Source organism: Vigna umbellata, chromosome 3 (assembly GCF_029865625.1).
Source record: "Vigna umbellata cultivar VRB3 chromosome 3, Vumbellata_1.0, whole genome shotgun sequence".
NCBI lineage: Eukaryota > Viridiplantae > Streptophyta > Magnoliopsida > Fabales > Fabaceae > Vigna > Vigna umbellata.
Genome location: NC_142167.1, coordinates 35,056,336 through 35,079,308, shown reverse-complemented (window position 1 = coordinate 35,079,308; position 22,973 = coordinate 35,056,336). Strand labels below are relative to the sequence as shown.

The following is a 22,973-nucleotide window of genomic DNA, read 5'->3' as shown; positions in this document are numbered from 1 at the left end:
ACATCAAGAATACGAACCTTTTTACATTCCCATTTAATCATGCAGTCTTACATAATTAAAGATATTGACTTTTACAATAACTATGTAAATCCTATTTAGTTAAAACAATACCTATTTTAACAAAGTGTCTAAATCAATTACTTGTCTCAGTTTTTTCACCTTTTTCATTTTTCTCTCACAGTATCTTATTTAAAAAAAAATGTCTCACTTTCTCTGGTAGTAATAATTTCCCTGGCAGAGATAATGCGACAAGGATTCAACTTGCCCTGCCATCCACCACTTGTATTTTAGCATTTCAGTATTGTGCAAGAGTTTTCATCTCCAGTATTAGGAAGGGCGGACTCATCAATAATTGAAGTAAAAAAAATCAGATAATTTCATATAAACAAAACTGACCACTAATAATTAGATTTTATTAAAATTTAATGTGATTACAAAATAATGGTTGTATTGCATTGAATTCAACCACACACAAAAATGAAAAAGGAATATTTAATACTGAGAAGAAAAACAAGAAAGAAAAAAACAAAAAATAGACAATGCTTTAGTGGGTTGGGGACATGGTTATATTCATGCCTGTGCCAAACTTCTTCACGCCGAATCCGGGTCGGGTCGCTGCATGGTGATATAACGCATCTTTGTGTTGAATGTTTGACCCGTTACGTTAAAGTTGAGAAGAGAAACTGAAAAAAAAAGAAAAAGGTGAGAGAGAAGAAAAAGAAAAGGCAAAGGCAAAAGCGTTTGGCAACAACATCGAAATTCGGAAGCTGCATCACATCATGCATTGTGCCATGCCATCATCCATAACCACTTTGAAACGCCTTAGTTTCAGTAGAGGTGAGCTAAGACCGTGTGTGGGCCCCACACTCACTAATAATTAGGTGATCAAAAGGCAGTGCACATGTTATACAAACCCTTCGCACCACCATGCCTTTTATCGCGTCTACCTTGTCAATCACGCCCTCATCCTTTAACTGTGCTGATACGCGTGGCGTTCAAGATATTCGGTGAGGGTTTCCGCATCTTATAATATCCCCACAAACTAGCTTCTAAGAGGAGAGAACAGCTTCTATTCTTCAACAATAACAAGAAGTGGAAGCACCGCATTCCTCGTGAGCTTCTCTGTCTTTCTTTAGATCGGGTGCCACACACTGGCGGAACTAGCAATGACTTCCGACGGAGCAACGTCGGCTGCGGTGGCCAACCGGAGGAAACCATCCTGGAGGGAAAGAGAGAACAACAGGAGGAGAGAGAGGCGAAGAAGAGCCATAGCAGCCAAGATATACACTGGCCTCCGCGCTCAGGGGAACTACAATTTGCCCAAACATTGCGACAACAACGAGGTTTTGAAGGCTCTCTGTGCCGAAGCTGGTTGGACTGTTGAAGAAGATGGTACAACCTATCGCAAGGTAGTTTTCTTTTTCTTCCTCTCAACATGCTTAATTTTAAGGAGATCTAGCTTTTTCTGATTTTTACTGTTTGATTCAAATCCTGCTCCAATGAAGCCTCACTGTTAGTTCCCTCCTTCTTTTAATTTACCTATCTGTTTACTCGTGTCTGTAAATGAGAGAGAAGAATATGTTGTACTTTGGTCCTATTAGGTAATATATGAACCAGTAAGGAAAAATTTCCTCAATAGAATGTGTCTGCTTGGATTCATGCTTAATTGTTAAAAATAATATCACATTTAGTTATGAATTAAATGCTTAACTGATTAGAACTAGAATAATCACTTTCAAATTGGAATAAAGGTGATGTTGAGCAATTTGTGTGTTTTGTTTTACAAATAGGAGAATTGATGTTGACTTGAAATTTGATTGAGTTAAAACATTTTTTTGGTTAAATTTTGCATATAATAAAAAATGATTTCATAGTCTATTTTTACTAAGAGTGAATGGTGCAAATCTTAAGCCCACACCAAATGTGTGGTGGTGTAATTGAGCAAAATTGGGAGGCCTAGTGCAGATTTATGTATGTTTGCACTTATTGTTTATATATATATATATATATATATATATATATATATATATATATATATATATATATATACAAATTATGTATGTACTGATTTGGTTTGTGGGTATGATCATATTTGTGAAATAGGGATGCAGGGCACCACTTGCAGATGGTGTTGGCACCTCAACCAGAAACACCCCTTTTTCATCGCAAAATCCGAGTCCCCTCTCGTCGTCATTTCCGAGTCCAATTCCTTCCTACCAAGTGAGCCCCTCCTCCTCCTCTTTCCCGAGCCCCTCTCGTTTGGATGACAACAATGCGTCAAATTTGATTCCCTATATTCGACATTCGTTCTCTGCTTCTCTCCCTCCTCTGAGGATATCAAATAGCGCCCCTGTGACCCCGCCTTTGTCCTCGCCAACTTCAAGAAACCCCAAACCAATCCCAACATGGGACTCCATTGTCAAAGCCTCCATGGCATCATCCTTCAACCACCATCACCACCACCATCAAAACCACCCTTTCTTTGCGGCTTCTGCCCCGGCTAGCCCCACACACCGCCACCTTCATGCCCCGCCCACTATTCCCGAATGTGACGAGTCTGATACCTCCACTGTTGAGTCTGGCCAGTGGTTGAACTTCCAAGCATTTGGACCTTCTGTTTCTGCAGTGCCCATCTCTCCCACCTTGAACTTTATCAAACCTGTTCCGAGTCAGCAGCACAAGCACAACCTTAACCACCCTGATAACCGTATCCAGGAGATGAGAAACTCAGAAGTCCAATTTGGAGTGCAGGTGAAGCCCTGGGTTGGGGAGAGGATTCATGAAGGTGGATTGGATGATTTGGAGCTCACACTTGGAAGCGGGAAGACGCTTGCTTAGGCCGCAAGCAAAACTGTTTCGTGCGGATTATGCCAAATTGAGAGGGCAAAGACGTGTTAGACCCTACAATTGTTCATTCAATATTGGGGTGTTGAAACTCGAGACTCAAGTAATTGGTAGTAAATGGCGATGCTTTCTAGCTGCAAATAGCAGTTCCTATGTAATCACATACTTGCTACTGGAATAGGCAAGTATCAGACGTCAGGGCACTTTATGATTACCGCTGTTATTTACAAACCAAGATTCTCATTTTACTTATTCTTTTTATGATATCAATTTTATTTATATTTTAAAGGATTGAAGTTTTTAAAAATATAAACAAATAAAATCAGAATCCATAATTTATTTCATATGATTAACTGTGTTTAATATTGCATCTTTTTTCCTCACCCTTCCTATCTATCCAAACGTACGGTGTTTGCATAGTTACTTTGGCACAGTTTCTTCCTAGAACAATTACAATGGTCATAAATCCATGTTTAGCAAAAAACAATGCAATCAGATTGTCTTCTTTGATGGAGTTGATTCCAATCTGATTTTAGTCTGTCAGAATCACAAAACCAACTTCTAAATAGAATTTTAAATAGGTCTAAGACAGGTGACCATTAACCACCTCACATATTTCGTACTTATTATTATGGAGATTATCAAATTGAAGTATCTTGAAAAAATATATTTTCTCAAACTAGTTCATTTCCAAACATAATATCGGTTTGTGAAGTGAATGAGGATAAGTCAGAAAATTGCCCGAGGAACCCCAAGATAGGCAAGGCAAGGACGCAGACGAAGGACCAATGCAAAAGCTCCCCTGAGACGAGAGTTTGTAACAGTCCTCCCTTATTATCGATTAGGTTATAAATGATGATAGTATTAAAAAAATGTCGATGAATATGAAATATAGTGGACATGGGAGCATTGCATTATGAATTCTACAAGGTGACAATACTAAGTTGGAAATTGATTACACAGAACACCGGAACAGAACAACTTATCAACTAAGTGTAGTCAAAGAAGCATGCACCTTCACATGGGAACACCAATAACAAGATGGGGCCTATTATTTTCTGGTTAGGTTAGGTGATACAGACAGATTAGCGTACAATACAATTATAAGAAAAAAATGGACCATGTCTTCAGTCATTTTGTTTATGTCAGCTCCGAAGTTTCATTTTGTACCTTATTCTTCTTAACCTCGGTTTTAAATTCCTTTTTGGTTGTGACATTGCATTCTTGGTTCCTGAAGCATGTCAAGAGGTGGTCATTAACAAGTCCTGCTACTTGCATGAACGAATAAATCACAGTCGGTCCCACACATTGGAAACCTCTACGCATCATGTCCTTGCTTATGACTTCTGCTTTTGGAGTCTTCACTGGTACTTGACGTCCATATCGGAATTCATTTCTTACCGGTTTGTGGTTAACAAATCTCCAGCAGTAATTGCTGAACGAGCCAAACTCCTGCTGAACCTATAATGAATAAATCATCAACCATGTCGTTTTGAGATGCATTAGTTCCGACTTTCCTCACTTTACAATTCAAATCTCCACTCATATAGAAAGTTCCAATGTATTTTGCTTGAAAAGCAGCATTAAAAGTTACCTTAAGTAATTGTTTAGCATTTTCCACAATGGCACGGAGCTTTGGCTCTGATAACAATGAGCTGTCGTTTATTTTCAGTGTTAGCAATTTCTTTTCAGTAAACTGTGCAACTGATGAGGGGTCAAAATTTTCAAAAAGCTTCCTGCGGCATATGTTAAAACACTGGGAGTCAGATCATACGTATTCAAATAAAGTGTCAGGTTATTAAAAAATTGGTTGATTTAGACATGCCTGAATATGTCTCTCTGGTTAAGAATTATTGGCCAACGATGTTCTGCCAATGCTTGTGAAAATACCAGAAGTTCAAAGAGCTTTCTATCATTGTTAACTGGAACACCCCATTCTTCGTCATGGAAAGCAGTGTAAAGGGGATCTGTTCGGAATGAAATAGCATTGCTTGAGAAGGTAATTATCAATGGAATAAGGTAATAGCTCGCATACTCCAGTTAAATTTAGCAATATGGAGTATTTGATAACTGATCCGAACACTAATTTTTATATATTCATGCTTTTTAATTTATTAAAAAAAAAAATACTTAATTATACACTGTATCTCATAAAAAGTAGTCTAAAGTGGGTAATCCAGAATCACTCAACAATCACCCACTAATAAAAATTTGAAATTTAGAACTATCACATACAAAAAGTTTAGAAACACAGACAGGCAACTAGAATAAGAAACTAGAAAGCAAGATCAAATTATGTACTTTCAGATGCATTTCTACGTAACTCCATTGGGGGAATTCTAACTGAGTTTTTAGCTATGCAGAAGCACATGCATGGAAAGTTAGTTGAACAAAAAAATAAAAGCCCATTTCCACCGCCCTCATTAACGAGATTCATAAAGGTGTGGTATGAGCAATATAGCTCTAGACAAACACTTTAAGAAGGAGTACCGTAATGTGACTTAATGTCCATATTTAAAACAGTAGTTGTCACAGCAGATCATGCTCTATAATTTGTGATGATGCTAGGAGAGAAAGATTAAAATCTTCAGTTCTTAGAAATTAGTTTAATCCAGACACCCATTTCATCACTGCCGAGGAAATAAAGATGTTATTGTTGGTAACATAAGTACGAGGCTAAATTTCACATTATATATAAATGAAAAAAATAGAACATTATATTATATAAAGATAACCTGTTTTAAGGTTTTTTTTTAGAAAATAATGTCAATCTCTCTTCCTATAGTATGTAATTGGTGTTTGTGTTACTATTTTACAAATATTATTTGTCTTTTACGTTTAAAGATAATTTTCAATGAATACAATTTGAGAATAAATTTAGAAAAAATGGAAGTAATAAATATTAAAAATAGATTTAATTATTATTTTTTATAGTTTTAATTATTTAATTATTATTATACTCTCGTGTAAATAAATGACATGTAATAACTACTACCGAACAAAACCAGTTTTCGACCATAAATACCATCTCAAGCGTAATGACTATGGCACTACTCGACAGACTTTTATAATCACAATAAACTTTTGGTTACTCAAGGGCCAATATTGACAAAAACTATTATATTTTTTTAATAATAGTGCATAATTAAAATTACGTAATAATAAATTAATTATCATAAAAAGCCTTATGTTTATATCATGATATTAGTCTTCACTAAGTATCACTAAATTCATTTCTCGAAAATTCTTCTAAATATTGTTATTCTAATATTAAAAGTATCTTTGACGGGAGGGATTATGTAATTTTTTTCAAAAGTAGTAAAGTAACTTTTTAATTTTTATGTATTGAATGAACAAATTCAATTTAAAAAAAAAAAGTAAATTAATTAAAAATTAAGTAAAGTAAGGAAAATCATCGAATTCGTCCCCTGCTTGACCAAATTCCTAAAGAGTTCAGGCTATTACACCAAATTGTTTCCAAAAATTCCTTTTTTTCAGCTCTAACTCTTTGAAGGAAGGGTATTTTGGTCAAAAATTTAAATCAAAGACTACTTTTACAATAAGTTGACTATTCGAGATATAAGTTGTAGGATAAAATTTTCAGAAAACTTCCATGACTATTTAAACATTATGGTGAAAAATCGGTGACCCTAATACTTCTATAATATGTACCAAATACTTAGAAAAACAGGCAAAGAAGAGCGCGATAATCTGATTAAAAATTGGCTTAAATATGTGCGAGTTTTTTTTTTTTTTACTTTATTCTCTATAAAAATAATTATTTCTAGAATTATAACATTATATTATCCTGATTAATTGATTTATGTGTTGAATTAGAATATTATTATATTGTAACATAAGTTTAGCCTAAGACATTTATGAAAATCTTAAATTTTTTAAAATCAATACTATCTATCCATATAAAAATAATCTAATGGAGAAAAATATCGATTTAAAAATTTGGTAAGATGAAAATAATAAAAAAAAGTTTAGAAAAAAAAAATTAAAACTTATACATTGAATAAAAATTATAAGGATATAAATCAAAATCCATACATGTTTTAAGCGTTGAAATTTGGTTACATGCAGTTTCAGATTCTCACCATTCATTAAAAAAGAAAAGGTGACTTTAACACTGAAGAAGAAAATGAAAATTCTCTTCTCTGTTATGTGTGTGGGCGAGGTAGGCTTACCAGAATGTTGAGTGATCCATTCACATCTCTTGGGAGGCGGAGACACAGTAGTGGCTACGTCCACGGCGTCGGGCACAACCCTAACCGGCTTAAGCCCGTTACGGTTCACGCTTCTTCTGCTTGCAGTTGCGGGATTCACCCTTTTGGTTAGTGAGTTGCTTGAACACGAATCCGAGGAACACGTGCTGTCCAAAGACACGGTGCTTTGCGCAACGACATTTGGAATTTGCGGTGCCAGGTTTCTCAAGCGCTGTGGAGTCTTTACGTGGTTCTGGTTCTCGTGTTTGGGCACGTTTCCGGCGGGTTTCAGAGCGAGTCGCGGTTCGGGCATTGTAAGTGTTTGTTTGTTTGTTGGATTTGATTTGGAGTTTTGAATTTGGAGGATGAGATGAATATTTGAATCCTGAAAAAAGGGGAAGAGAGTAAGATTGAAGTTTAGCTTAGGCGAAAGGTCACACTCACTATTGTTCAGTAACGTTAAAGGAATTGGATGTGTGGGTTTGTTGTGAGAATTGGCCTTGCTTTTGTTTGTTGTATTGTATGGAGGATGGGTTGCTTTGTTTACCGTTAAGAAAAAGAATCCAATGACTCTCACACTCACCAAAAGGCCACCTAATGCCACCATTCACTTCACTCTCTATCTGTAACTTCTCCCAACATGGGCCGGGCCCTCACTTATCTTCTATACAAGCCCTGCCCATTCATTTCATGGGCTCAAAAAACGGCCCGTTATGATTTCACTTTCCTTTTTCTTCTTCTCCCTTCCCTTTTGCACAAAATCTGGTTGGTTGTTCGAGTTTGATTTGATTTGGGAGCAAAATAATATTAACAAAATTATTATATTTTATGATAAATTACTATTAGTTTATTCTAGCTAATTTAATTTTCTTTTATCGAAACTTCGTAGATGTCACACCGTGTGCAAAATCAAATCTCCTAACTTATATTGAGGCGGTTGAATAACTTGGAACATTAAATATTCCCACGTTAGTTTAGTTATGTTTCCATATTTTGTATCACTTTGATTTTTTTTAATATTTATAATTTTTTCCTTTTTCAAAAATCAGATTATTGGGCCTGTGCTACTTCTCAAGATGAATCCAAACCTAAAAACTGAAATGTTTTATCCTATACCTCCAAGATATTATCCTGTACCTCCAAAAATTATATTTTTGACTTTCTAATATTTCATCTAAAAAAATGAAATTTTTAAAAAAAGTTAGAAATGCAAGGATAAAATATTAGAAGGTTAAAAATAAAATTTTTGTAAGTAAATACTGAAATATTGAAAGTGTTGGATGAAACACTAAAAAAACTGTAACCTCAAGAAAATGGGTGGGCCTACCCAATTCATTTAATTTCTTCGGTGTCAACGGAATCAGTTCAGCAAATATATAGGAGAAACAACTTTTTATTTATTTATTTTGTTGTGAAAAAGATATTTTAACGAGTTTATTAAATTTCATAGTATGTTATTGTTTTTGAATGTTTGAAAAAAAGGGGAAAAAGCGCATTTTTGAGGAAAGAAAAAGCAGGCAGGAGAGGATGTGGTTTGCGTGGGCAAATTTTGGTGAGATCGCATAAGCGAATGAATTAAAAAGAAGGAAAGAGAAGCATCGTCGTCTATCCTTTTCTCCCGTTGCGTCGCTGCATTTCCCTTCTCTCTCTTCCTAAAACCCTAAATCTGCCATGGAAGGGAAAACCAGTGACTAATTCATCAATCAAAGTGACTTCATCGTTCGATCCACTATGGAGTCGGAGCTCAAAGACCTCAATTCCAAGCCTCCCAACGGCAGTTCCGCCAGGGATGACCGTCCTCTCCTCAAGTCCGAGTCTCTAGCCTCCGCTGACAGCATCGCCGAGATGGAAAAGAAGTTCGCTGCATACGTTCGCCGCGACATCTACGGCACCATGGGACGCGGCGAGTTGCCGCCGAAGGAGAAGCTCTTGCTCGGTTTCGCGTTGGTCACTCTTCTCCCTATCAGAGTTCTTCTCGCGTTCACCGTATTGCTCTTCTATTACTTAATTTGTAGGGTTTGTACTCTATTCTATGCGCCCAATCGCGAAGATGAACAAGAAGATTACGCTCACATGAGTGGCTGGAGGAGGGCGGTTATTGTTTCCTGTGGACGCGCTCTCTCTAGAGTCATGCTCTTCATCTTTGGCTTTTATTGGATCCCCGAATCTAACTCTGCTTCTCAGGTTATTTTTTAATTGCTTTGTCTTATTCGCTTTCTCAGTTTCTAGTTCTTGACTTTTATTTGAGACTCGATGAAATCCACGACGATAAGTTTAGCTTACTTAGTGTTAACTAGTATAAAAGTAAGAGCATTCAGTATTGTTTTTAGGATTATACGGAAGATAATATAGGACAAAACTTAGATACGGGGCTCCTCTCCAGAGAGATTTTGCCTGATATTTTCTTCCTTTTTGTTTTCTGGGTAAAAAATAAGTGTTGTATGCTGTTCATTTTAGGATAACAACTTGTACGGATAGAAAGTGTCTACTCACGAGTTGTATTTCTCATTTCAGTTGAAGTTATGTGAATTCTGTCCCGTTGAAACTGAAAAAAGGATTTTGTTACTTTCTTTCCATTTTTAGTATTTTCTGTAAGTGGTTTGCTATTAAGCTTTACTGAGAAGTGGTGTCTCCCTTTGCCTTTCATTCTTGAGTGGGATGATGAAATGTATTTTACCAGTTATTAGATGATAAGTCTTTAGCCATGTTTCATTATAATTTATAATTCGCAATAAAAAATGTTGTGTATTGGTGTTTGATTTTACTTCTTTCTCTTTTCTTTTTGTTTACTTCAATTCCCGAAGGAAGACAAGCAACAGCCTGAAGAGTCGGACAGACCTGGTGTAATAATATCTAACCATGTGTCATACCTGGACATTTTGTATCACATGTCATCCTCGTTCCCTAGTTTTGTTGCTAAGGTTTGTGTTATGACGAACTTTCTGCTCCACGATTAGTTGAATATGAATGTATCTTTTACGTTTGTGTTACTGACATTTTTTTGTTTCAATTATTGTATTTCATCGATGAAGAGATCAGTGGCTAGACTTCCTCTCGTTGGTCTCATCAGGTCTGTTGGCTTAAATTGGATTACTGCAACCTTATATCCCTTTGATTCATTTGAGTTCTTTAGATCCTTACATGCTCTGCTCTTTTTTAACCTTAAATCTCCATTTAAAATTGATCAACACATGGTTCTGAAAATGAGAAAGCTAGGTTTAATATAATTCAGTATGCATTATCTTTCCATTGCAAGGGACTGCTAAAAGATCAGGTGCTTATATATTTTGGTATATTTGTTGTCACAGTAAGTGCCTTGGTTGTGTCTATGTTCAGCGGGAGTCAAAGTCATCAGACTTCAAGGGTGTTTCAGGTGCATATATTTATCGTTGTATGAGCATGCACTTTATAACATTGTGTACAATTCGAAGAAAGTGAAAGAATGTAAAAGCGCTGGTTGTATTCTTCGTTCCGTGCTTTGTGGTTTTTCTTTCTATGTTTCCAATGGCATTGCATTAGTTATTTTGTATCTTGGATTTTTATTTTTTTGTACCCAATAGGCATACCTCCCAATCGTTTAATTGTAATGCATAAATTACTAGATCCGATATAAAACTTTATATACCATTTGTTAAAAGAGTGCCCAATCATTGTTTATAGTTCTCCTTCTGTCTGTTGGTGGCATCACTCGTTGATTAGAATTTCAAATTCTGGACATAATTCTGAACTAACAATAATTAATCTTCATTTCCCTTTGTCTAAATTAATTTCATTTGTTGTATTTGAATTTCCCTTTGGCATCTAAATATACTCATTCTATTTATCACTGTCTAGAGGGCAGTTGTACTGTTATGCACATTAGTTAGTCAAGCTAGGATTTTAATGCACTGTTTATATTGAGTGCTATGAGTGGTGGGTAAATTTAATCTTATGCAATTTTTTCTTTGGGACATAATCATCGATAAAATCCGTAATGAAGCCGACATGTGAATTTTCATTCTGCAGCTATTGTCACTGATAGAATTCGAGAAGCTCATCAGAATGAGTCCGCTCCATTAATGATGTTATTTCCAGGTTATCATCCTCTTTCCTCTTTTTTTCTTTGGAGAGAGAGATCATACTTATTTTCTGAATAATTAGGTAGTGTTTGGTATCCTGTTGAAGATGAAGACAATTAGTTGGCAGTTTTTGAACTTTTAATAAATTATTACCCTTACCACCTGTGTTCTCTATTATGTGAAGAGAAAGGTCTTGATTTTTATGTACTAACATATAAAATGATTTATGTCGATTTTTCTTCTCCTATTTGCAATTTGTTTTTATAATAAAATTAATTTGATGATTAAAGTTGCTGTAGTTCTTGACCTTTTATCCTAATTATTAATACTGAATCCGTGTTCTCATCCACAGACAAAAGTTTGTGTTTTTAATTCACCCTGTTTTCTCTATAAAATCCATTTTCACCCTAGCGATTCCTTAGTTGTGTTCATAACACCTCTCATTTCTATATCTCAAAACTCTGTAGCTTTACGTTCTTTATGTTTATTAATTTATTCTGCTGCTATTAATTGTTGCATATGGTTACACAAGAATTGGTCACATAAGTTTCATAGTTTATCAGTTTCTTTCACTCATTTTTATTTATTGTTTAATTGTAAATGGAGTAATTTAAGTTGTTCATGCATATTTGGTATTCTACAGAAGGTACAACCACAAATGGAGAGTTCCTCCTTCCATTCAAAACTGGTGGTTTTTTGGCAAAGGCACCAGTACTTCCTGTGATTTTAAGATATCATTACCAGAGATTTAGCCCTGCCTGGGATTCCATATCTGGGGTGAGTACTTCAATAGTAATAAAGTGTCATGTTTTTGGCTGAATTCTGATTATAAAAGCCAATCTTATACCCCATAAACTGTTCTATTCCTTTAACTGTTATATTTTGAATCTAGAGGTGTGCCTAAGGTTTGAATATTTTTCTTGAATGTTTTTCTGAATTGAAGTTTGATGCCATGTCAAAATTTGTGAGAATGCTAGTGGAACTCTCTGTACTCATTTGGCTTGATACTTGGTAGTTGATAGTGCAATATCTTTTTATTTTTTCTTTTTCATGAGTAGCTCAAAAACATACGTTCTACCTGTGCGAAGTGTAAATTGTTGTAGTACGTTTTGGAACAGAGACCAGCCTTTGTCCTAAAAGGATGCTGTGCTAACCATCTTGGAGAAATAATTTGTTTCTGCTTTAGTATTCTCATTTTAATGTTATCTGCTCATTTTCAGTAAGTAGCTCTAATCAAATTTAATTCTTTGAAATCTTTTGGTAATTTGTATTGTTGAAATTGTCTTGTTCCTTAGCAACATTTGTTTTTATTCTTTATGTAAGTGTACATTTGTGTTGGCAGGTGAGGCATGTGATATTTCTCCTATGTCAATTTGTAAATTTTATAGAGGTGATCCGATTACCTGTTTACCATCCTTCACAACAGGAGATGGATGACCCCAAACTTTATGCCAATAATGTTAGAAGATTGATGGCTTCTGAGGTATTGTTTTCTCAAAGAAAAAAAAATCACCGTTTCTCTACTGTAGTGTTAAAGAAATAGTTAAGAAGGATACAGGTGTTTCTCTGTTCTATGACAGGACTCGGTCTTTACTGGTGTGTAAATTGACAGAGACTTTACAGTCACACCAAAAGATTCTTTAAAGAACTTGTTTTTTGGGCCAATCCATCTTTTGAAAATTTGTTGATTCTTTCTGCTTTCATAATTTTGAGGAAAAAGTGCTACGTGCTTCAATTATTGGTATTTTCTTTGAAAAGTATATTGTAAATTAATTGTCATGTTTTATCCAATTAAAAAATTTATTGGATTTTGTGTTTATTATTTTATTAAGATCTGCGTGTTTTAAACTAATTTGTTTTTTGTAGGAAACGTTAGAGTATTAGGACTGGGTGTTTTAGGAGTCTTGTTGCTAGTTTGCTCTCCTTGTTAGTGCGACTTGTTCTAAATTGTCCCAAGCCATACACTAGTACTCGACTTAGATTGGTAGTTTAACTTGGTGTTTGTGGTTTGTATTCAATACAAAGAATGCACAACTTACTCTCAAAATACTGTTACACTTGGAAGTTATTCCGTGGTGGACACAAGTGTGAATCAAAGCCATCTTACATTATATAATCTGTTGGATGACTTTCTTAGAGTCTATCATTATATTGGATGTTTTATCACATTCATAATTGTATAAAATTTTATATTCAGTTGAAACTGTATTTTGGCTTACCTTGATAACTCTAAACTTCTGCTACTTTTCTAATATAGAAGAATATTAATTGTGTGTGTGAACACGCACTTACACGCAATGCTGATAAAACATTAATTATAGAAATGGTTCAATGTTAATTGAGTACAATATTTAAATTTTTTATATTGTCCGTGTAATTTTCATTTTCATCGAGTTAGGCATAATGGATACTCTTAAAAATCTTACATACTTTCACTTTCAAGTGTTGTTTTTGTGATTATCAAAAGCTTAATTTCTTAATTTTCTTTAATTTTATTGTATATCTATATTGCATGAGGTATTTGCCTCCATGTTATACCATTTATAGCAAATTGCATTGGCATATATCTTATTATATAACTGCTGTTGGTGCTAGCTTATTTATTCTATATTGTGTGTTCTACTTGCAGGGTAATTTGACACTTTCTGATATTGGGCTTGCTGAAAAACGAACATATCATGCTGCTCTCAATGGTAATAATAGCCTGCCTAGTGTTTTGCATCAGAAAGACGAATGATAATTTCTGGCCCCCGTCTCAAATGAAACGTAGTTCCATTCGAGTTTTAGTTTCAACTTAGTATTTGCTTAAGAATTGTCGGCTTGCGTGAGGGGTATTTAAATTAGTATACATTCACCTAAACATCTGAATGGTACTTATGTAATTTTATTGTAAATAATGAGACTCATAATGTTTAATTGACGGTGTTCTATTGAGGCACACAGTTCAAGATCCATTAGTGTTGCTGTGCGTTCACGTTTTCTATTGTGATAAATGACCTGAACTGATTTGAGAAAAGCCATGTAACCTTAGATCTGAATCTTCTTTTTCGTTTTCCTGCAGGTTTGTTTTCCCAATGCTAATTCTTCGGATTCGTGGTTTGTATATTCATTGTATGGTTCCATTATTTATCAGGAAAGAAAAGGAAATTAATATAGCAAATGATGTGCAGAACAAATATTCGTATTTGAAATGTATTTATCTGATAACTGCCTCTAGAGTCTAGAGCATTAAGGAATTTCTGAGCGGATGCTCAATGTATCTATAAACTTTTGGTCAGCTTCTAGGATCAATAGGATCTACTTCAATATAGGGTGTTCTAAAATATGATATCCGATTATTGTTATTATCTACTGTTTGTTGCATTAGGTAGAACGAGTTGGGTGGCAATTTTTTAGGGTGAGGTTGATGGTGAGGAACAAAGCTACTTAACGGCAGTTACACTCTTAAGGAAGTACTGAACTCCATTTAGCTACTGATGCTGACATCTAGAGTTCAATTCTGTAACAGCCAGACAAATTTAATCTTGAATAGAGGGTACAATTTTGTAGGGGCGCATAGTAACGAGACTGTTCAGGTTGATTCTTTAATTAATTTAATATTATTGGAGCAAATGTGTTTATACATACTTCTTATTGGGTAAGTTCTAAAATCTTCCAAATATTATTACGCACTTTAAGAGTAATCTAAAACGATAAAAGGATGAAATATATTAGTGTAATGACAATCACCTTATTGGGTAAGTTCTCTAAGAAAGGAAAGCTAAAGTTGTCTCATATAATCGTAAAATTGCATATGCAATTTTGTTAATCGTTGGATTAGCCTGGATTTTATCAGTAGATTCAGCGCACATGATTCTAAATCCAATTGATTCACGTCTTTAGTTGAATGGAATATATATATGTACTTATTGAGTGATTGTAACCTCTTAATAATAGATAACTAACAATAATGTGTCATTAATAATTTATTTTATTAAGTAGTCTAAAGTATAATTGCAACAAATCGTGGGAAACTAATATTATGTTGAAAAGAATTCCCGATGAAACAGAAAAGTGAAACTGATACGCTAACTGTACCTTCGGGTCAGTGACCTCTCTATGTGCAGTAGATATACAAGAGAAATAAACTATCGTGTATGCATACCAGACAGGAAAATTACATATTTGAAACCCAATACATTACAATTGCTACGAAATTAGTTACAGGTATAGTATATAAAGTAACACTTGCTCTTGCGATAAGAACAAGATCTTTCCACCTTATTGAAAGTCTATGGAGGGAAGCTTCGCACTAGGTATCAATAAAGGCATTGACAAAATTAGAGTGCACCGAGCATATTGAATTGAGTCCATGCCTCCTGCATAGTAAAATATGGACAAAGTAAGTCCCTATTTTGAATAAGTTTGAGAAAAAAACCTAAATGATGATATGTTTATTAATCATTTCCTGAATTTCAATACCTTCCTAAGAATTACCGTAGTCCCTATGTGAAATTAAATTTTCTTAAGCATGAATAAGGCTTCCGCACAGCCATCCATCATTAATAATTTAGTATATTTTTGGGTTTTGTAGAAGTTGTTAAAAAAACATTTTCTTAATTAGTGAGTTGTTTCCACAAGTTTTGAGCACATATAAAAGATATGAAATAAAATCGCATGTACCGAGGACAACATGAACATGACTAACTTGAGTTTCTGCACCACATTTCGAGGGCATAATACGATTTCACGGATAGAAATGGAATAAAAAACACAGTTTAGTAATTTTATGCAAAATGATCACGAGTTGCGTTTGTCTTTGCACTGCAAAATAATCTCTCTAAGTCGGGTCGAGTTGCAGGTTAAGGAAGAAGAAAGCCGAAAATAAAACATAAATTTAGTTGTCAGTAGCTAAGCTGGTTTCTTCTGCATGTCTCTAGAATTGAATGCAATAGCGACTATGCGGTACATAATAACTTAGAATGATCCAAAACAATTGCACCCTAAATTGTTAGAAAAATTTTGGTTAGTTAGTTAGTTAGAAACTTTTGTAAGATTGAATTAAACATAAATTTTTAACAAGAGCTACTATAGTGTTTGACTTATGTTTATGTCTAATCCTATGTGATATAAATAAACTTGTGTGAACGCCTAACTCTCAATATTTCTTCTTCTATAACAAGGAATGCGTGTGATCAATTTTAAGGAATCTAGTCATAGATCCTGACAGAGATAGAATGATTGTAATGGTAATGAATTACCACAACTATGTTACCTGTAAAATATCAAAAACTTTTTCTGCGATATATTTCTGGTCAGAAGAAGCACCCTTTTGCTGCAACTTATCGGGATGCAGGCAGAGTAAAGCTCTTTGATAAGATCTTTTAACCGCGTTCCCTTCAATTATATCAACAAGAGGCACAGGCTTCCATCCACACTCCGTCCACAGTACCTTATGCGTGATGAATGTCAATTTAATAAGAGTTAGCACTTAGCACGGAACTGTGGATAATCAAATACTAATTAAATTGATGTTTAATATCATTAAACCAATTTTACTAAAGCAGGAATGTTATCCCAGAGTTGAGAAACTCCAAAAGAGAATAAACTTTGTCCACCCTTCCTAATACACGCACAATATCTGCTTAAGCCCTAATTAGATCACATAATAGGAATACATGACTGCCATAGAACTATCCTGAATAACTTACACACATGAGTCCTATAGAAGTAAATGACCATCGTACAAGATTAAATACATAATTATTACATTACCATTCCTCCCAATTAAATACATGCTTTTCTCATTATAAGATTTTTACATCTTATGTCCCCTCTTAGAGTATTCCATCGAAATAGGTTGATTTATGAGACTCTCTAGTCCCATTTACGTTAAAAGCACAACTTGAAGTAATAGTAAAATGGTTCATCGTATTATTTTACAAAAACGAAGAAATCAAATTTTCAATCAAATGAGACTTGAGCAATAAGGAGTGATTTTAGTTTTTCTTACATGTTGTAATGTCGATAGCAGGGATCGTATGTTTCCTTCCTTCCCTTTAGACCATTCTTTTATCTTCTTGTCAATCATCTACAGTGTATACAGAGACAAATACTTAATATGACTGTTCTACTATAACCTTGAAACTAACAAATCTAGCTAAGTAATATATTACTTGGATTTCTTGATTTTGTAAGTCCTCGCTCTCTTCTTGGGCTAATACTTGGATCTGAAAAACCAAATATAGAAGCTTATCAACATAAGCCGCTAAAATCCGGTACTCAAGAAAGGAACTTAATCAAATTTGAAATGAAATACCATGAAACTCCCGTGGAAGGACTCGTCTGTATCTCCAATAACAGTAAATGATACATCAGGAATTGCTGCTAACAAAATCAAGTTGTTTCATCACATAATTTAATATTCAGGACAAATCACATTTATAGAGTTTAAAGCTGATCAAAGATTGGTGTAAGCGTATTACAGACTATAAATTATAAACTTCTACGTAGAATGAATTTTTGTAGTTTTTTTAAAAAAAAAGAGTAAAAAGTAAGGAAGAGTAGTGTGAAATGTAAAAAAATTATGTGTGTAGTATCATTTTTCTAATAACTAAGGTTTTTCACTTGCAACGAAAAGTTTCTAATACGATTTTCTTAAAATAATTGGCACCATATTATTCATTGATTCTGTAGATTGTTTCCTTACCACCGTATGAAATCCATCCATATGTTGGATGTAACAGACTACCGATTTAACAGACAATTTAGATTAAGGAAATAATAAATACCACATAACATTTTAAATAAAACCTGCTGCATACTGCTTGTCATGTAGTTATATTTTCCTATTGTTAGATGTAGGTTACACACATATCCTCACTAAGTTTGTCATATCTTGTCACCATGCTATGAATAAAGAGGAGAGGAGTCTATGCACAATTCGATCGCTTCCCAAGTAAACCAATTCTAACTGAAGGAATATTGGGATTTGAATAACTAAGCAATACCTGGTTCTGATATATCCTCTTGATGAGACAAATTGTCAGCAGATATGTTGGTGGTCTCTATGGAAGAGTTTTCCTCCTTGGATTGTTCAGGACCACGTTCTACCTGATAGAGTTGAAAGACATATTAATCACCTTCGCTGTTGCGAAACCAGAATTATACAGATTTATCTCTAAAGCATATTTAAACAATTCGTGTCCTTTCAACAAAGTGCATCTACTTTTCAAGTCATCTTCTTAAGCTGTGAGAACACTTACTTTATTTTTTTTCCTTAAAGCATCTCTCTGCTTGTGTGTAGAACCCTGAGGTCGAGATTTGGTGTCAACTTTTGGTTTTGCAGCAGTTTCTTGGTTGAAAATTCGAGCGAATTCTTTGACCTTTCCTTTAACTAGGCCTTTCCCCATATTTTCACCTAAGCTTACTGAACCCTGGGAAGTGGCTTTGTCATGTCCTACATCTATCACGGAAACTTTCTTTTCTTCTTGTTTCATGGGGTTCACAGTAACATCAAAAACAGCAGACAATTTTTTTGTGCTTTTCATCCTGTTTTCTTCTTTATCCCTAATCATCTGATTATTATCTGTCATATGAAATGAACAATAGTATCACAGACTGAAAAGGTAGTAATATGTGTATAAATACACATACATATATACATAATGTAGAGAGAAAATTACTTCACCTTGTTTCTTATCACTTTCTTTGAACAGAAACTGTAAAGGTTTAGACTCAAGCTTCTGAGTATCCCTTGCTGTCTCAGTTTTTCCGGAGAAGCCGTTCTCGCCTACAGAATGAGTACTTGATTCTACTGCTCTAGCGTCGTCCCGCGGGCTGGCGGGAACATCTATGGTAACCGTTTGAGGGCCGCATGATGCACGTGATTGAGCCTTGGCGGAAACTATTTGTTCTACAGTCTGGTTTGAATCTGCTCCATTTTCAGTGGCTGTGGAAGTAGTAGATGCATCTTTTCCATTATTCATCACAGAGGAACCATTGTATGGCATAGACTTTTGTGTGGTAATTTCACTGACAACCCACTCTTTAGTACTTGAGCATCTCTCAAGTTTAACCTTATCCTTAGCCTTTGAGGCTCTTTCTGTCCTAAGAGACATCACCATCGGCACACCTTTACTTGCCCATTTGTATATTGAGAAATGGAATTGACCATTACTAGCACTAGGCGAAACTTCGCTAATAGATATGTCTTGTTTCATGATGCTTGCTTTGTCTGCTTTATCAGATGGACTCGAATTTGAAAACTCTTGTGATAGAAGACTTTGTCGATAAGGTTTTAAATCCTTTTTCAACTCCTTTCGCTGGATTGAAAATCTGGATGAATAAGAATCTGGAAGGCCTTGTCCATTTGAAGCAGCAATTCCATCGTTGATGTTCTTCGTCCTCATGGGGGAACCAAATGTTGGAAGATCCACCCCATTTGTCAATTTGGCCGGAAGGCTGGTCAGTTTAAAGTGGTGGAGAAAGCATCACCGGCAAATTGAAGATGAACAAGAAGAAATCATTAGTGAATTGATTTAAAATTCGGAGCAGCTAAATCATGAATCCCTCATCTACTGGAGATAGTAAGGAGTAGTTTTGTAGCATAAGAAGTTTATTGATTTAGGATAAGATAAGGAGTCATCTGTAGGGAAAGAGGTGCTTTATTTTAAGGCACCTTCATCTGTTATTTATAGCTAAAAACTAAAACTCCTTTATTTAATGTTGCATTCATGTTTGAAATAATTTGATTTCATGAATAAACAACAAACATGTGTGTCAATTTTCCTTACGTTAATCATAATTATGGAATCTGAATCCATTTAACCCGCCCAACAAAACTAAGAGAATAAATTAAGAAAATAGTTTAACTCAGGTTAACATGGTCCGAACACAATTGGGTCAGTTAAATGTTCGGTCGGACTTATTTTTGTTATGTATAGACAAGAGATATAGAGATCCCTTAATTTAGAGCACTTAATATTCATGTTTTGTCTTCACTTATGTTCAAACTGTTCAATATAATTAATTAGCTATCCTTCTTACAGTTATAATTAGGTCTAAATCAGAGTTTACAGTCACTAGTTTTCTTATGATAAAACTATTTCAGTATACAACTCTCCCATCTTAAACCATAAAAATATTTAAAGAAATTGGAATAACACTCAGAGTACATATTCAATTATGAGCATTTTCTATCTTATTTAGGTTTCTCACTTTAAAAATGGTGTTTGTAGCAGATCCCAGTTGGTGGAAGCCCTTGTGTAAATATCTTGTAATCTCTATAATAGTAGTATTACATTTGCCAGTTATTTTCATCAAAAGTTTTGTTAAGTGCCATTATTTCCAGAAATAATCCCACACACTTTCGCTCATTGTTCTGTTTGCAATATATTATTACCTAGTTTAATTTTGTATTTTTTATTTAATTTCTTTAGAGAAATTAATTTTAACAAATTATCAGTACAAAGTTTTTACATTGTCATTTATTAAAAATTACTTTATATACAGCATTGAAAAGAATAAATAAATATATGTGACCATTTATGATTTTTTGAATTTGTTAAGAAAATAAATTATAATACATTTTAATTAAATTTGTTTTTAAAATATTTTCAAATTCCCAAGTGATGTTTTTTTTAAGTGAGTACTGGTTGCATTTGAAATTTGATTATTTATTAAGTACTGATATATTGACAATAAAAAATATTTGTTAATAATAGCTAACTTAATCATTCGTCATTAAATAAATTTGAAGATAAATAATCAAATTATAAGTTCTTATTTTAGAATTGCAGTGTAGTTTTGATGTGAATTATAATTCTTGGAATAACTTTGTGTATCATAATTGGAGATGGACATTTACTAGAACTTACAAAGGGTGCATTGCATATAATAACTTTTATAAGTAGTGCTTTATATAAATTTGACTACTTTTTTCTTTTAAAAAAATTATGTTAATTTGGTATTTCTGAGTCTCTCCATTTCTAAACTATTGATATTTAATGTTATTACATAATATTTAATAAATAATAAATATTACTCATAAATGATATAAATTTAAATACTCCCATTTAAAATGTGGAGGTTTAATTATTAGTTCATGTTATACTGAAAGTAAAATTTGTTAACTTGGATAATATCTATCATAAAAATCGTATTAGACATTACACTTTTCTTTCCTCTATTGCTGAATTTTTTAAATTCTTTAATTTCTATGTATATATGTCTTTATATACTTCAAAAATATGAAAATATAGACTCTTTTAAAATTTAGTTAATTATACTTTTACTTTAAAAGTAATCGCTGATATATCTACCTGTTTGTGTAACAATAATAAATTCATAGCACCCTGATTAAAATGTAAATTTAACAATCTAAGCAAATGTTTACCTTATATTAATATAATTATTGGTTAAATAAAAACAGTAATATTTTTTTTTCATTTTCATTATATATAAAATAGATATTAGTTTTCAATTTTTTTAACAATATTTTTTGTTTATAAAATTGTTAAAATAAAACAATAAAAGATAAACATGAATGATAAATGTTTAAAAATATAGCATTTCATAAATAATTGAAATATTATTTTATCATAGTAAAAATTTATTATATTAGTCTCATTATTATAATTCTGAAAAGCTTTCACATATAAATTTAAAAGTATATTACCATTCCCTGTTCTTTATATTGTACGTAATTCTATCTTTTTCTAAAGTCTGCAATAACCTCCTTTATATAGGATAGATAATGTAACATCTTTCAGAATTGTTAGGTTTATATATATATATATATATATATATATATATATATATATATATATATATAATATTTATGAAAATAATGGTAAGAAGAGGAAAACCTGAATGGTAGTGGAAGAGAGGCAGCAACGGGATCGGCCGCCGGAGGCAGAGGACTGGACACTCGAGAGAACGTGAAAGGGTCCGCAACGCGTCTTGTTGGCGTAGAACACACACTCCCGGACTCCTCACCTCCGAATATGTCATCGAAGAAGTCATTGTTCTTGTTCGCGTGACGCCTCCGGTTTCCAATATCCTCTCCAAACACCGGTTTCTCCCGCTCCGGCGGCCACCTACACCAACCTCTTTCCCCTTCCTCTTCGCTCCAACCGTTCAACTCGGTCAGACTCTGCCGCGCTTCGTTTAACGACGACCGCCGCGGCGGCCCCCCAAAGACGTCGTTGAAATCAACCTCCAAGTTCGAATTGCTGGACGACGACCTCCGAATCAAGGAATTATTACCATTCTGATAACTATTATTATTATGATTATTATAACCTAAAAGAACGGTCTCTCGTTGAGAAGAATAAAATGTCTCCATAAAATAACGATTCACAATTGAAACCTGGCGGGAAACTGTCGAAGCGAAAATACGAAGTACAGAAGAGGAATGCGTTTGTGAGATGGAAGGGGAATTTGGAGAAGAAGAGGACAATGGTGTGTAGGGCTAAGGGAATTGTAACAGAAATTGCGAAGCCACAAATTATGATTCAACGCGGATTGGCTGCCAGAATTTCTAAGGGATAAATCTAAAGTTGTGATGGTGATAAGCAACGTGATCTGCTCCATGTTTTCGATTTAACACAATTTTGTGTGATACTAAATAAATACGTTCTCTAAAACCTAAACTATGATTATGACTACACTCAAAGACCATAGCCTCTCGTTTCAATTCCATTGCTCTCTACTTTTGTCTTTTCCTTTCGCATTTGCAAAATCTACTCATTATTTGTGGATACATACAAAGAAAAAAGTGCGCATGACAGATAAAAATATTTCTTTAATATAATAATTACATTTAAAATAATTTTAATTAATTAACAATATAAAAAACAACATATTTGTATTAGATGAA

The 22,973-nt window shown here is 33.9% G+C and overlaps 4 protein-coding genes across 6 annotated transcripts; 2 read left to right on the top strand and 2 right to left on the bottom strand.

Annotated features, from left to right (window-relative positions):
* Positions 1-620: 620 nt before the first annotated feature.
* LOC124828017 (protein BRASSINAZOLE-RESISTANT 1-like) lies at positions 621-3,190 on the top strand. Its single transcript, XM_047301221.2, has 2 exons — positions 621-1,409; positions 2,104-3,190. Exons 1-2 carry the CDS (start codon positions 1,167-1,169, stop codon positions 2,836-2,838), a joined length of 978 nt encoding a protein of 325 aa, XP_047157177.1. The 5' UTR covers positions 621-1,166; the 3' UTR covers positions 2,839-3,190.
* Positions 3,191-3,723: 533 nt separating this feature from the next.
* On the bottom strand, positions 3,724-7,766 carry LOC124828018 (uncharacterized). The gene is made up of 4 exons (XM_047301222.2): positions 7,038-7,766; positions 4,666-4,811; positions 4,439-4,576; positions 3,724-4,305 (listed from the first exon to the last, which is right to left on the bottom strand). The coding sequence occupies exons 1-4, from the start codon at positions 7,660-7,662 to the stop codon at positions 3,985-3,987; spliced, it is 1,230 nt and encodes a 409-aa protein (XP_047157178.1). The 5' UTR covers positions 7,663-7,766; the 3' UTR covers positions 3,724-3,984.
* Positions 7,767-8,537: 771 nt separating this feature from the next.
* On the top strand, positions 8,538-14,460 carry LOC148202397 (lysophospholipid acyltransferase LPEAT1-like). Of its 2 annotated transcripts, XM_088110053.1 has the most exons (9): positions 8,538-9,239; positions 9,860-9,976; positions 10,088-10,125; positions 10,364-10,428; positions 11,061-11,129; positions 11,757-11,890; positions 12,456-12,596; positions 13,743-13,806; positions 14,175-14,460. In XM_088110053.1, the coding sequence occupies exons 1-9, from the start codon at positions 8,787-8,789 to the stop codon at positions 14,192-14,194; spliced, it is 1,101 nt and encodes a 366-aa protein (XP_087966179.1). In that variant the 5' UTR covers positions 8,538-8,786; the 3' UTR covers positions 14,195-14,460. The 2 variants fall into 2 exon arrangements, with proteins under 2 accessions (XP_087966179.1, XP_087966178.1); XM_088110052.1 differs by lacking the exon at positions 14,175-14,460 and having other exon boundaries at positions 13,743-14,067.
* Positions 14,461-15,103: 643 nt separating this feature from the next.
* LOC124828021 (J domain-containing protein required for chloroplast accumulation response 1) lies at positions 15,104-22,632 on the bottom strand. Of its 2 annotated transcripts, none has more exons than XM_047301225.2 (9): positions 21,961-22,632; positions 18,783-19,555; positions 18,358-18,680; positions 18,103-18,205; positions 17,412-17,479; positions 17,269-17,322; positions 17,106-17,183; positions 16,368-16,544; positions 15,104-15,471 (listed from the first exon to the last, which is right to left on the bottom strand). In XM_047301225.2, exons 1-9 carry the CDS (start codon positions 22,437-22,439, stop codon positions 15,433-15,435), a joined length of 2,094 nt encoding a protein of 697 aa, XP_047157181.2. In that variant the 5' UTR covers positions 22,440-22,632; the 3' UTR covers positions 15,104-15,432. The 2 variants fall into 2 exon arrangements, with proteins under 2 accessions (XP_047157181.2, XP_047157182.2); XM_047301226.2 differs by having other exon boundaries at positions 17,412-17,476; positions 21,961-22,630.
* Between the last annotated feature and the right edge of the window lie 341 nt (positions 22,633-22,973).

Coding starts and splice junctions, on each gene's coding strand:
- LOC124828017 (XM_047301221.2), top strand. CDS start 1,167: ATGACTTCCGACGGAGCAACGTCGGCTGCGGTGGCCAACCGGAGGAAA. Junction 1,410..2,103: donor ATGGTACAACCTATCGCAAG/GTAGTTTTCTTT, acceptor TTTGTGAAATAG/GGATGCAGGGCACCACTTGC.
- LOC124828018 (XM_047301222.2), bottom strand. CDS start 7,662: ATGGTGGCATTAGGTGGCCTTTTGGTGAGTGTGAGAGTCATTGGATTC. Junction 4,577..4,665: donor AGAGAGACATATTCAGGCAT/GTCTAAATCAAC, acceptor TGCCGCAGGAAG/CTTTTTGAAAATTTTGACCC. Junction 4,306..4,438: donor ATGCTAAACAATTACTTAAG/GTAACTTTTAAT, acceptor TATTCATTATAG/GTTCAGCAGGAGTTTGGCTC.
- LOC148202397 (XM_088110052.1), top strand. CDS start 8,787: ATGGAGTCGGAGCTCAAAGACCTCAATTCCAAGCCTCCCAACGGCAGT. Junction 9,977..10,087: donor TCCCTAGTTTTGTTGCTAAG/GTTTGTGTTATG, acceptor TCATCGATGAAG/AGATCAGTGGCTAGACTTCC. Junction 10,126..10,363: donor CCTCTCGTTGGTCTCATCAG/GTCTGTTGGCTT, acceptor TTGTTGTCACAG/TAAGTGCCTTGGTTGTGTCT.
- LOC124828021 (XM_047301225.2), bottom strand. CDS start 22,439: ATGGAGACATTTTATTCTTCTCAACGAGAGACCGTTCTTTTAGGTTAT. Junction 19,556..21,960: donor TCTCTTCCACTACCATTCAG/GTTTTCCTCTTC, acceptor TAAACTGACCAG/CCTTCCGGCCAAATTGACAA. Junction 16,545..17,105: donor TGCTATCGACATTACAACAT/GTAAGAAAAACT, acceptor ATCACGCATAAG/GTACTGTGGACGGAGTGTGG.